This window comes from Anomaloglossus baeobatrachus, chromosome 2 (genome assembly GCF_048569485.1).
Source record: "Anomaloglossus baeobatrachus isolate aAnoBae1 chromosome 2, aAnoBae1.hap1, whole genome shotgun sequence".
NCBI lineage: Eukaryota > Metazoa > Chordata > Amphibia > Anura > Aromobatidae > Anomaloglossus > Anomaloglossus baeobatrachus.
Genome location: NC_134354.1, coordinates 563912782 through 563927222, shown reverse-complemented (window position 1 = coordinate 563927222; position 14441 = coordinate 563912782). Strand labels below are relative to the sequence as shown.

Genomic DNA, 14441 nt, shown 5'->3' with positions numbered 1-14441 from the left:
GTTACCCGATATTTACCTTAGTTACCAGCCTCTGCAGCTCTCACGCTGCCTGTGCTGCCGGCTCCGGCTCTCTGCACATGTAGCTGCTGTACACATCGGGTTAATTAACCCGATGTGTACAGCAGCTAGGAGAGCAAGGAGCCAGCGCTAAGCAGTGTGCGCGGCACCCTGCTCTCTGCACATGTAGCTGCATTACACATCGGGTTAATTAACCCGATGTGTACTGTAGCTAGGAGAGCAAGGAGCCAGCGCTCAGTGTGCGCGGCTCCCTGCTCCCTGCACACACAGCTAAGCGGTGTGCGCTGGTAACTAATGTAAACATCGGGTAACCATACCCGATGTTTACCTTAGTTACCAGTCTCCGCAGCTTCTAGACGGCGGCTCCGTGCAAGCGCAGCGTCGCTTGCACGTCGCTGCTGGCTGGGGGCTGTTCACTGGTCGCTGGTGAGATCTGCCTGTTTGACAGCTCACCAGCGACCATGTAGCGATGCAGCAGCGATCCTGACCAGGTCAGATCGCTGGTCGGATCGCTGCTGCATCGCTAAGTGTGAAGGTACCCTAATTCAAGGACAGAATGCTGTAAGGATTAAAAAACAAAAAGCAACAATGATTCTCTTATCAGTGTCTGTGCAATTGTCTATGTTAATGAAAGGATTTATTGCCCTGTGATTATCATTACAGGACTAGAAGCTCATGTACAGGGCAGTCCAACATGCCCTCTTGCTGTGATTGATATGTCACATTCAATGCACAATCTCTTTGACTTTTTCAGAATGGCTTCAGACAGTAATCTATGTGATACACTGTTGCATTCAGAATCTCTTTAACTACATTATGTTGCTGTCATATGAGGTAGCAAAAACCTGCTGACATATTCCCTTTAAGGACGCTAGCTTTAATTGTTCAACCTATTAATAAAGGTCTTTAGCCAAAACTAGTAGGTCCGACTGGACACCTTTTCTTATACCTGATTCACTATATTTTTTTGGTCAGTTATTTGCTCTAGAATTTTTACTTGTACCAATTCAAAGTTGTCTTATTATATTCAACTTGGTTGACTTATTCCATGCTTGATCCCGTCAGTTTATTCCTTATTGTTGCTGCAGCTCCAACTTGATCCGTGCAAAGTGTCCCACTGCTCCTGAGCCTGTGTTTCCAGTTTGGTGAGCTGATGCCTTTCTATATACTATATTGTTTTAGGACTCAATTCATTAAAGCTTTTACGTCAATATTCTGGAAAAAAAAGTTTCAAAAAGTAGAATAAAATAGGCTGTACTAAGATGGAGTAACATTTGGCATTTTCATGTTATTTTCACCCAGTTCTGAGAACTTGGGTGGAGCTGAGCTGGGATGGCGGTGAGGCGACAGCTGCTTGTCAAATTTATAATGAGCGGAGGCATTCGCTGTGCTACAAATCAATTTCCAGAAGGGTACAGTAATACACGCCACTCGTCCAGCGCTTCTGATTCATGATGAGGCATACTATATACTTTACTCCTAAAACCTCAGTATATAGACGTGTTAATTCATTTTCTAATGACCTTCACATATTAGTATTATGTATGTGATTACAACACATTCAGACATAGTTCTATGACAGCCTTCAATGTGCGAAATTTACTTGCCAATGCAAAGAAATGAGTTTGTTTTCACAAGCTGAGTACAAGAATTCTTACCTCCGCAGACTTTGCCTTCGAGGTCTTCACACTGCCGATCGTCACATTCACAATGTTTTCCATACACCCTGCTGTCTCCAGGCGGGAAACAAGTGCACTGGCCACATTCACATTTCCCTGAGGTGGAAAATATCCACATTAGTCATATCTCTTTATGTCATACAGAATAAGTTACATTCTCTGATGAAAGTTCACAAGCCACATCTTACTACCATCATCATAGGAAATATGCAGGAGGCTAAAGGTGAGCAAGATGTTCTACAAGGTATTGTGTAGTCTGTGAAAAAATATCAGTCATATACAGTGCATGTGGTTGATCTATATTATGCAAAAGGACCTAATAAATAGCATCATCCTATCTGGTCACGCTTACACCTGTACCAATATACATACTGTGATATGGTTATAGTTACACTGAAACTATCACAAGAAGTGTATATGATCAGAAACATAACTAAATACTTATGGGTCCTGGTGCAACAGGTCAACATGGCCTTTCTATACACATACACACATGGCAATGGTTTGGCTCGGAACCTGGAGGAAATTACATCAATATGAATGTTACATGAGATCCATTAAATTAAACAAGTTAGTCTCAAGTTTGATCTGTATGGTCCATAGCTATATTGTCCATCTCTAAAATGAAAAGGGACTATTATACAACCTCTGATGCCAATTCTTAGGATATTAGGGCTATGCAACTGGGTATTCAGCTTTCAAAGTCACCAGCTTATGAAGTCTTTCATATTTAAAAGGAACCTGTCAGGTTGTACTTGTATTCCAATCTGTCGGCAGCATGATATAGAGAAGGAGAAGCTGAGGAGAACAATATATAGGTTTGTAGGATAAGATTCAGTATAACTTGTATCTTATTAGGTGAAATACCTTGTGCTATTATGCATATGGCTCCTGTGGGTGGTCTTATTCAGTGATTGACAGCTGTCTCTGCACGCACAGTAATCCAGGGAAGACGGTCAATGACTGAAATCATAGGCGTACAAACTCCTGGGAATTCAATGAATAAAGTGCAAGTTTTACAAAAACTTTTCCCACAAAAATGTATAGGAAGCTGACAGCTCTTCCTGCTCTATACCATCCTGCCTGCAAACCAGATACCATTTCAGCATGAAAGGTTACATTTAACAATGCTGAGGTCTATGCTCTGGGATCACGGAAGATTTTTTGTGGTTGTAAGTAACTGAACCACACAAACCCATTATGATTTAAGAAGGGCCACTGAGAATGACTGATTTGTACCAAGAAAGAAAACAGGTGGAGTAGCTTTACGGTCCTACTAGATTGTCACACCTAATAGTTTGTCACCAGTAGTTTTACATACTCTACAGTTGTGCCATTAGTGAATTCCATAGAGTGCACAACAGTGACCTGATTGCTTCCATATAGCAGGTTCACATTGGAAGTTCATGTTTTTCCTGTGGAAGAAAAAATTGCTGCAGCAAGCTCCTTGGTTGTGCCTGACTCACTTAGCATCATAGCTTCAGCTCCATTCACCTAACACATAGGACACCAAGGATTCTGAGACATGTCAGATGGGAAAAAAATCGGAGAAGGAGGACTGTTTTGGTGAGCACACAACTCATGCGCCCGTCATTTTAGAAGCTGAGGAGGCGTCTAGGGGGGATTTTGGCCATGCCAAGGGACTGGGGGAAGACTAGGGGAGGTCATGTTTTTATTGTTACTGGCACTTTACATGATCGCAGTTATGAGGTGTATACCGGCAATCATATGACCAGGGACTAGAAAAGCGGCCCAGATTGTGATCCCCAGGATCTCAGCTACCCCTGGTAGCTGAAACCACAGAGATTTTCCAATGCTGGGGGCGCTATACCCTTATAACCGAGTGCCATTACAAAGCAGCACTGTGGAATAAGGCCCGTTAACTGCAGCTGTAAAAGGGGCCTTATTCCACAGTGCTGCTTTGTCGGTAAAGGGCTAAAACTAAATACAGAGTATAAACTGATCCAAAATAGTGATGCCACTGCTACCGTTTATTCACATACTTGTTTAAATATGGATGTGTAAATATCTTAAGTAAAGGACAACATTTAGAGTGATGTGTCCTTTTCAATTATTGTTTAGGTGCATAAAGAACACACATCAGGTTACTTATATCAGCAAACATCTTGTTTTCCTTATTTTTTCAGATTTCTTTGGTCAGTCCTTTTTTACATTCTAGTCTGCATCATATTTCATAGTTTATAAATAGCGATGAGCGAACCCGAGAAAAAGTGTGGCCACTCTGCACCAGACTCTGTGGGGATAATCTTAAAATAGGCTCCATGGCTGCACTCTTAAAACATTAGCTCTGTGGGTGAACTCTGAAATAAGCCTCTGTAGGGGCACTCTTAAAATTTTGGTTCTGTTGGGGAACTCAAATTTTTTCATTTTATTAATAGACTTTCTATTTAGCCATGATTGCTATGGTGCTAGAACACCTTTAAGTTATTTCCTTATATCCAGATTTGTTTGCAGAGCATTTGTTCTGCTCTTATTTGGCACCCCAGGGTCTGGGAGCCACAGTAGTGCTGCCCTCTTCACCGGGGGTGATGCTATGCCTGGAGGCAAGGAGGGGGTTTCTCATGTTAGGTATACCAACATTCAACATTTCCTAACTCTAGGCCAGTTGGGGGAGCTCAAGGACTCGTTTTGAGGGAAGCTTCCCTAGGATATTGGCCTGGAAGAAGGGTTACACAGACACACACACAGGACCACTAAGAGAAACACTTCATTCGAGTAGAGGCAAAGAACAAGCATGGTCGCTGAAAGAGAGCTGTCTCCCAAACTCTCCCAGGACCAGGTGTAGTAGCAGGACTCCAGGGTCCTCGACTGGTGAGTGCTAAAGCCCCATCAATGAAGCCCGGAGGGTCGGAGATTTTAAGGCCCCATGACCCAAGGAAAGCCCAAAGGTAAAGCAGCATAATAGAGCCCAGGGCCGCAGCTACACAGGCGGTGCCCAGGACCGGCTCGCGCTGCCTGCTATAAGGGAAAGTACAAACAACAGCTAGGAAGAGGGTCACTGTGCAGCTCCAAGTCACAGAGACTCACACACATAGCACCACAAGGAAGGCCTCCAACCCACCTGGCAGGGTGAATCCCCTCATTGCTTCCAGGCTGACCGGATCCCCATCATCTTCTGGAACAGACTCTCGGGCCTGTATTAACAACTGCTAAGTAAAGTTAAAGGAAACCACAGCCCCCTGTGTTGTCCAGTTATTACCAGCATCCCCAGTCCTGCACCCAACGTTATATCACAGAGACTACCACTCCCACCCTTCCTGGGGCCTTGCTCTACCTGTGGAGAGCTGCAACATCCAAGATGCGTCACAATCTGCCCCAGTAGAGAGACTTCCAGCAGCGGCGGCTAACAACTGGCCACATACCACAGGTGACGTCACATAACTACTCCATCATCACCATCCCCATCTTTGACACCGCCGGGGTCACGAAACCGGGCCAGGCCACTGTGACATCCCCAAACCGACACCGGCTTGGTGACGAGTAATCCCCAAGACCCCATGGGTATGTGATTCACCCCTATTTTGCTTCATTTTCCAGCCCCCTAGACCTTTTTATGTCCATTTCACAGCACATAAGTTCACCTTCCCCAGTGACTTCTATGTGATTTGGGGTCAAGTTTGGGTACTTTTAACAACAGATCTGCCAAACTCGGCAAACCCAAATATCCACTCATCTTTATTTATAAATACTAAATCTGCTATAGTTCATTATTTCAGCTTATGTGGATCGTTTGTGTTTTTCAAAGTGCTATAAATTATCTCAATTACATATGTCACCAAAGTTTCTTTTTAATATCATAACTTTTAAGATGCTAAAAGCACAGTAGTCCTGAGCTATGAGTGTAGTTCTATCAAAGAGACACCATTATATGTTTTCAGTATTGATACAATAATTTGTTACATTTATGCTGCTAGGAAAAGTTCATGATCTTCCATTTTCATTGTGCTTGTGCTTTGTTTTATCAGAACAAGCACTATTTCCTACTACAATAATATGATCCACGGATCATCATTTTGCATATTTTGAAAAGCTTGGCTATGGTCAATAAAATCATTATAGAGTTCTTTGGAGAGATTTTGGAGTTTGTGGGAATTTGTTCTCATTCAGCCAAAAGAGCAATTGTGAGGTCAGGCACTAATTTCGGATGAAAAGGCCTGGCTCCCAATTGACGTTCCACTTTATTTTGACTTATTTCAATGGGGTTTAGGTACGTCTCAGTGGAGGCTAGACTGCCAGAGAGTGAAAACGAATTCATTACTACAGAGAACATGTTTCCAGTGCTCTAGAGTCCAAATGACGCTTGAAATTGCACAGCTGCTCGGACATGAAAACCTATACGTAGATTGCTCTATTCTTCATAAATGTTTATTAGCCAAATGGCACAATATTATTTTGTGCTGTTTGGGCTAATAATAGTGTGATGACAAATTTGTTTTAATATAAGCAAACCACAACTTAAAGGGAATCTGTCAGCAGGTTTTTTCTATTTAATCTGAGAACAGCATAAGATATGGAATAAAACACAGAATTCAGCGATATGTAACATGTTGTGATGAGTAAGCAATAGCACGCTCAGGTACTCGGTACTCGAAACTTGCAAATCAGATGCTCAGATGGGCTTCACTCGAGTACCAAGTATAATGGAAGTAAATGGGAAACTTGTGCATTTTTCCAAAAGATCTTCTCATTGATTTCCATTAGGTTTGGTACTCAAATTGAGCCCATCCAAGTGTCTGACCTGCTCGTTTCTAGTACCAAGCACCCGAGCGTGGTAGTGCTCCCTCATCACTAGTCACGTGTCAAGCTCCTGTCTTTTCTGTTCTTTACTTAAGCTGAGTGTTTTATCACTAGGACATTATCATTGCTGTGATTATCTGGCTCATGCCAGATAGTTGTCAACTTTGATCCCTCTTGTGATTAGCTCCTCACAGTCTACAGAAATGTACATGCAGTGCCTGTTGAGGGTGTGTTTAGCTTTTTCAGCTCTGCTGCATGCCTAAATCTAAAAACTATGATTGTGTCAGAACTCTTATACACACTAATCTAAGTGATATATTGCTGGATTCAGGGTCTATTTGCCTACATCATGCTGTGCTCAGATGAGGTAGCAAAAACTTGCCGACAGATTGCCTTTAACATCACAACTGTAAATAGTTTGCGATTTTTGAGCATCTGACAGTCATTTTTGCATAGATCATTTATATTTTTTTATATGATTTTCATGATAATTTTTTCAATTGTTAACCAGACCAAAGTGTAGAGTGGAACTAAACGCTTTCTTTTTTATTTTTTTCATTCTGTTTCCCATTGTGCGGATATTAGCAATCAAAATATTTGGCACCTAATGCATTAAATTTTAAGTCCAAGTTGGTTTAATTAGATAGTATTCGCTTGGAGCTTCTACTTTTACTCCCTGTATGATGCTTACCAATCACAAACAGGCAGCAGCACAGTGGCTAAAGAACAGGCCCCCATAATAGTTGAGCACTGCAGCAGAGATGACAGTGCTATGAGAGGAGAACTACTAAAAAGACTTGTAATGTGACACAGACAAATTTGGCTGTACTGCTACTTCCTCCACGGGGACCTTATCTGAAAGGTGTGAGTCAATAGCATATTGTAGCTACTGGGGGGGCAGAGGGTGCAGTATCCCCGGGTCCCACACTCAGAGGGGCCCACCCGGAGTTACTGCCACTGTTAACCATCAGTGTGCACAGCTCATTCTAAGTCGTCTCACTCCCTTTAATGCAGACTTGCACAGCGAAACTTTATTATTCCCCGCACATGCCTGCTGATCTGATCAACAGACATGTGCAGCAAAGAGGTGAGGGTGGATCGGAGATCCCCCCATGCCTCTTAGCCCCTTAGATCACTCTGTCAAAGGTGAGGATCGCACCATTCCCCACTGCCATCGACGGTCCCCTGATGCCATCACGGGTTGCAAATCAGTTGTCATAACAGTAAAGGATCAGCTGATGACCCCTGTCGCTGTCACAACCCACTTCCTGTGAATGCCGAAAGAGCACGGGATTCACAGGAGAACAGTATATCTTCAGCATCACTCTAAACAACAGAAGCAATATGCGCCTCAAGTCACCTAAGGGGACTACTAAAAACAAGTAAAAAAAAAAGTTTCTTAAAATATGAGAAAATAAAATAAAACTTAACGTTCAAACAGTAATAAAAAAAATACACATAATTGATATCGCCGAATTCAGAAATGTCTGATCTATCAAAATATAAAATCAATTAATCTCATCTGTAAAGGGCGTAGCAATAAAAAAATCAAAACGCCAGAAAAACAGGCAATCAAAATACCCCATCAACCCAAAAAAGGTATAACTAAAACATCAGCTCAAAACACAAAAAATAAGCTTTCACACAGCCCTAGATATCAAAAATTAAGAACGCTACAGGTCTCAGAATATGGCGACAAGAGCACAACGATTTTTATTTTTTTTTTTTTACAAACTTCTGAACTTTTTCACCAATTAGATAAAAGTAAAACTGTGCATGTTTGGTGTCTACAAACTCGTACTGACCTGGGGTATCTTATTGTCATGTCAGTTTTGACTTACAGTAAAAATGGTAAAACATTTGTGGAATTGCACTTTTTATGCAATTTTATCGCACCTGGACTTTTTTTTTCCATTTTGCAGTATAACATGAGGCATAATGAAGGCGTCATTCAAAAGTACTGCACAAAACAAGCCCTCATACGGCTATAGTGATGGAAAAATAAAAAAGTTTTACCTCTTGGAAGAAGGGGAGGAAAAAAATAAAACAAAAAATGGAAAATCGCCGGATGGGAAAGGGGATAAGTTTATGTCTGCTATTATCTGTGAGGATTGACTACAGAAATATGTAACATTAGGAAAGTGGCTCAATATATCATTTTACTGGTATATATTAAAAGAAGCAGATGGTGTAACCTCTCATCACATATAGAGTACAAGTTCCTAAAAAATACATAGAACACGACAAATTATCATGCGCTCAACACATCTTTGCATATATAAATAGATGATGAATAAACCTACCAGGAAATTAGCATTCAGTATTCATTGTGCTGGCATCAAATTATAAGGTTTCTTAAAGGGAATGAGTAATGAGAAAATAACTTATTGTTTGAAATGTTTTTAGTTTTATTTTATTCACTGTATTAAAAAATAAAAAAAATTGCAATTTTCACAATGGATATAAGTATCAATAGACTTGTTCAAAAACTATTTTTGAGCATATGATTTGGGAAAGGCCATTGTAAATGGAGTGGGAGAAGAGGAGCTAGTCCATTCTGTGCTATTTACTGGGTATAGAGATGTTACCTGTTATTGTAATCCTATCTGTGATGAAAATGAAACTGCAGAAAACACTTTCACGAATAACAGGAAGTGTGAATTTAGTATTAGGCTTAGTGGCCAATGTGAAAATTGCAAGATCTCATTTTTTTCATTAAGTGACCATTCTAAAATATTTACAAAATAAACTTATCATAAAAACTGACTTAGAGAATAGATAACTTTCTGATTACACATTACCAGCATGCTATGTCCCTATACCGACTCGAGATATAGCAATATATTTGTACAGTGACAAGCAAAACAGTAACAATGTTTTGAAGTTTTGACTTTCAGGCTCCATATCTCACCATCCACTACAGCTTTGAGCTTGAGACTACCTTCATTTTATAGACAATCATCTTGGCTATCTCATACATAAATTTAACTTACAACTTTTAATCATATGATTAGTTATGTAGATTATCATATTGTCATATCACTGCATTGTTACTGTTTTGCTTCTAATATTTTGCTTTTGATCTGTATACTACAAATGACAACCTATGAAAGGTGCCAGAGGGTGATAGTCATGAGAGAGGCCATTTTTTGCACCGTAGCACCTCACGTTGAAAATGCTAATACAAGAAACTCCCAGGTTTCTGGCATTTTGCTGCCATCTTCCAAGTTTTGGCACTCAGGGTCAGCAACGCATGAATCATGGAACACCCAAAGTTCTTCTTCAAAACTTACTTTACTGAACAGTCTTTTTCAACAAATGGTGGTACATCACAAGTGCTAAGACATTTTCTTGCCTTCCTTCCTTGGTTACAACTCATTTCAGGACTTTCTTTTGGTTCCTCGCTGATCTATCTCCATTTAAGTCTGTCCTTAATACTCCAAACCCCCTGGCTTAGGCCAATGGTTTTTAACAGGCTTTTTACGTACTCCCATAGCCAAACTCCACGTTTGTATCCCCTATTTGAGGAAAAATGGATGCTTACTCTGGTACCAAACTCAAGCGGTTGACTCCAGACTTTCAGGCGTTAACAATGAGATATCTGGTAACACCTTGCACCTATGCCAGAACTCCACTATCTTCTCAGTCAGAAACCCTATCTGTATTATAAGATGGAGGCTGTCTTTTTACCCAGCACTAGCTCCTCCCCCAAAGGATAATCCAGTCGGTTGCTGATACACGTACTGTATATTACATTATACATTATACCATCTTATTATACAATGCTATGCAGAAACATATTACACTTTACATCACATTACATTACACATTTTATCAACATTCTGTACTGCAGGGATTTTAACATGTCTTACACAAGCACCATGCAATGCACGTTACACAAGTCTGGGATGATGACCCTAAAAAAGGAGAAGAAGCCTCAACTTCAATATCATCATAAGAATCGTCATCTCAAGTTTGCAAAGAAGCACAAAAATTGGATAGTGGAAGACTGAAAATTGGTAATTTGGACCAATGAGACAAAAGTCATTAGACTAGGATCTGATGGTGTCACAAGTGTCTCTCATGGTTGAGTGATGTGTGATGGTTCTGTGATCTGAGCTTCACTCACTATTAGGTGGCTCAGCATATTAAACGTATTTGCTTTCAGTTGGCACTTCAGGAGTTAGTGGTACTTTGCACGTTGCGACATCGCTACTGCGATGTCGTCGGGGTCAAATCAAAAGTGACGCACATCCGGCGCCAGTAACGACGTCGCAACGTGTAAAGCCTAGATGCACCGATAAACAATCGCAAAAGCGTTGAAAATCGGTGATCTGTGTAGTGTCAGTCATTTTCATAATTTCGCTCCAGCGGCAGGTACGATGTTGTTCCTCGTTCCTGTGGCAGCACACATCGCTGTGTGTGAAGCCGCAGGAGCGAGGAACTTCTCCTTACCTGCGTCCACCAGCTATGCGGAAGGAGGTGGGCGGGATGTTTACGTCCCGCTCATCTCTGCCCCTCCGCTTCTATTGGCCGCCTGCCGTGTGACGTCGCTGTAATGCCACATGACACGCCCCCTTAGGAAGGAGGCGGATCGCTGGCCAGAGTGACGCCGCAGGGCAGGTAAGTGCGTGTGAAGCTGCCATAGCGATAATGTTCGCTGCGGCAGCTATCACAAGATATCACATGTGAGACGGGGGCGGGTACTATCGCACTCGGCATCGCTACCATTGGCTAGCGATGTCGCAGCATGCAAAGTACCCCTATATGTCAGCATTTTCCTGCTAGAAGGTTCTAGCTAATCACCTCATGTGCATCTGGTTTGTGACCCCTCTCATCTCCTTTAAAAAGTCTCCCCCTACTTCTACTTCTGCCGGACATACAACATTTTGTTCCTGACCACCTAGGTGACTGCACGTCTCTAGGAGCTGCTGGATTTCTGCTGCTTATCTAGTTGTAGGGGCCATGTTGTTTCAGCTTTCAAGTTTATGTTATGTAGTTTTTGCTCTGTCTGTATACCTTTCCCTACCTGTTGATTAGTACAGCAGTAGGGCAAGTGTTTCTCACTTGCCATCTCACTAGCCAGTGCGTTTGCAGGACTAGCGAGGGATTAGGTATCAAGCTTGACGAAGGGTTGAAACACCCCATATAGGGACAGGAGACAGCAAACAGCTTGACGTGAGTTTTTCAGGTTTTCCTTCACCCCTCTCCCTAACTGCAGAGCCCAGAGTTGTACAAGTGTCCCCATTGACCCCCTTATTTGTTGTGTGTTGTGTAGTGCACCAGACATCTGTAGGTCTGAGAGCAGCTGTCACGCAATGTATTTGGACACTCACTACTCTGAGCATGACAGATGGGTGCAAATGGGTCTGGAAGAAACAAGAGAAAAGGGGGCTAACAGAGAAATAGAGGGAACTGTCAAGTTCGGTAGTGGAAGCCTTGTATGGCATGTTTCACAGCCAAAGGCTTTGTATACTTGACTAGGATCAATGGGGGTTTCAATGCTGAGCTATATTTGAGTATCGTATGAGACGACATACTTCATACACTCAAGTATTATTGGCATAAAAAGGACAACATAATGATCCAGCAGGACATCGAACTGAAGAAGAAATAGTTCAATAATAATGAAGTAGAGGTGCTGGATTGGTCCCACACAGTCCACTAACCTCAACCCAATTGAACACTTAAGGCCGCTTTACACGCTACGACATCGCTAAAGCAATGTCGTTGGGGTCACGGAATTTGTGACGCACATCCGGCCGCGATAGCGATGTCGTTGCGTGTGACACCTATGAGCGATTTTGAATCGTCGCAAAAACGTTCAAAATCGCTAATTGGTGACATGCCCCCATATTCCCAATTATCGTTGCTGCTGCAGGTACAATGTTGTTCGTCGTTCCTGCGGCAGCACACATTGCTATGTGTGACACCGCAGGAACGAGGAACCTCACCTTACCTGCGTCCGCCGGCAATGAGGAAGGAAGGACGTGGGTGGGATGTTAAGTCCCGCTTATTTCCGCCCCTCCGCTTTTATTGGGCGGCCGCTTAGTGACGACCCTGTGACGCCGCACGAACCGCCCCCTTAGAAAGGAGGCGGTTCGCCGGTCACAGTGATGTTGCTAGGCAGGTAAGTAGTGTGATGGGTCCGAGTGATGTTGTGCGCCACAGGCAGCGATTTGCCCGTGACACAAAAACGATGGGGGCAGGTAAGCATGCTAGCAAGACAGCAGCGTGTAAATCGGTCTTTAGTTGATATTTTGGCCAAAATATGTATGCTCCCAACCCAATGTCAAGTGTTCTCATGTCTTGCGAGTCCCTACACTAAATTTAAAAGTTAAAACACAAAAAGAGGAATTACATTTTCCCCAAAAAATTCACAGAAAGAAAGGGCAACAGTGTTTTGTGGTTTAGCTTTTAAATTTAGTGTAGGGACTTGCAAGACATGAGGACCAATCAAACACTTGTGGGTACAGTTGAAGAAAGAGCTGTATAGATACCCATGTGAGTCAACCACAAATAAATAAAAATTAAAATTTATATTTTTAGGAGCAAAACAGTAACAATGCAGTGGCATGACAAAAATCTGCATAACTAATCCTGTGTTAAATAGTTGCAAGTCAAATTTAGAGATGAGATAGCCAAGATGATTTTCTATAGGATGACGATGATCTCATGCTCAAAGATGTAGTGGCTGGTGAAATAAAGAGCCTGAAAGTCAAAACGTCAAAAAATTGTTACTGTTTGTTACAGTATATATATATACTGTATGCATACTGTTTTCAGATCCCCTGCTGTTACCGTCATTTCTACAATTGCTGCTGAGCCCAAAAACCCTTGAATACTACTTTCTGACCTCTGATTTTCTGTAAAACCCCTGTATCAGCGCTAAGGGGATTAGTTTGTTAGCTTTATCTGATCTCAACAGATGTATTCCCACTGCTTCACCTCAGGAGCTTCTATGAAACTAAATGACATTTACAGTTGAGGCTGCTTTATAATGTTGATTTTTTTAGCAAAAGTAAAGTATAGTAAGTCATTTTCCGACTACTGGACAGAAGAATTATGTATCTATTATACTAGTTATATTGTGGATAAGAGTTTCAGATGCCTTCTCAAGAACAATGCAAGGTAGTCAAAGCATATAGTAAGAGATAACCTGACACAATATGGTAACATGGGAAATTGCAAATATGTATAAAATAATGCCAATTGAATTGGTGCTCTTGAGGGACCGTATGACAGCACATTTGTTAAAACTACTGTAATGTGGAATCCACTACACTTAAGAAAGGTATGAGAGGGTCAGGACAAGGACACTGCCTACATCTTCAATAGTTTGCACACTTACAGTGATAGAATGTGGATCAAGGCAAAGCTAGTATTACTATAAGTTATATACAGTGGCATGCAAACAATTGGGCACCCCTGGTCAACATTACTGTTATTGTGAACAGTTGAAGATGAAATGATCTCTAAAATGCATAAAGTTAAAGATGACACATGTCCTTTGTATTTTGGGCAAAAAAAATGTTTCATCTTTAGCATTTTTAAATTAACAAAAAAGGAAAATGGGTCGATGCAAATGTTTAGGCATGTATGGTTAGTACTTAGTAGTAGTAGTAGTAGTAGTAGTAGTAGTAATTAGTAGCACCCCCTTTTGCAAGTATCACAGCTTGAAAACCCTTTTTGTAGCCAGCCAAGAGTTTTTCAATTTTTGTTCAAGGGATTTTCATCCATCCTTTCTTGGAAAAATCTTCCAGTTCTGTGAGATTCCTGGGTCCCTGTCCACAGGAGTGCAAGACAGCAGAGCATCAAGGTAAAATGCTCTGCATGGAGAAACAGGCGAACACTGGCTCCGCAGGAGAGCATAACAGACCATCACAGCACAAAAGATGCACTGCAAATCAGAACCGTGACATTGCCCAATCCTTTTAGTAAGTATGAAAATTTGAATATTATTCTTAATATGTACATGAAAAGCAC

General features: G+C 41.6%; 1 protein-coding gene across 1 annotated transcript in view; it reads right to left on the bottom strand.

The window, feature by feature from the left end:
* ITGBL1 (integrin subunit beta like 1) overlaps positions 1-14441 on the bottom strand; it is a 595662-nt gene that overhangs the window by 106180 nt on the left and 475041 nt on the right. Inside the window, exon 8 of the mRNA XM_075334352.1 lies at positions 1677-1793. Within this exon, the coding sequence (XP_075190467.1) occupies positions 1677-1793 (117 nt within the window). The remainder of the gene's footprint in view (positions 1-1676; positions 1794-14441) is intronic.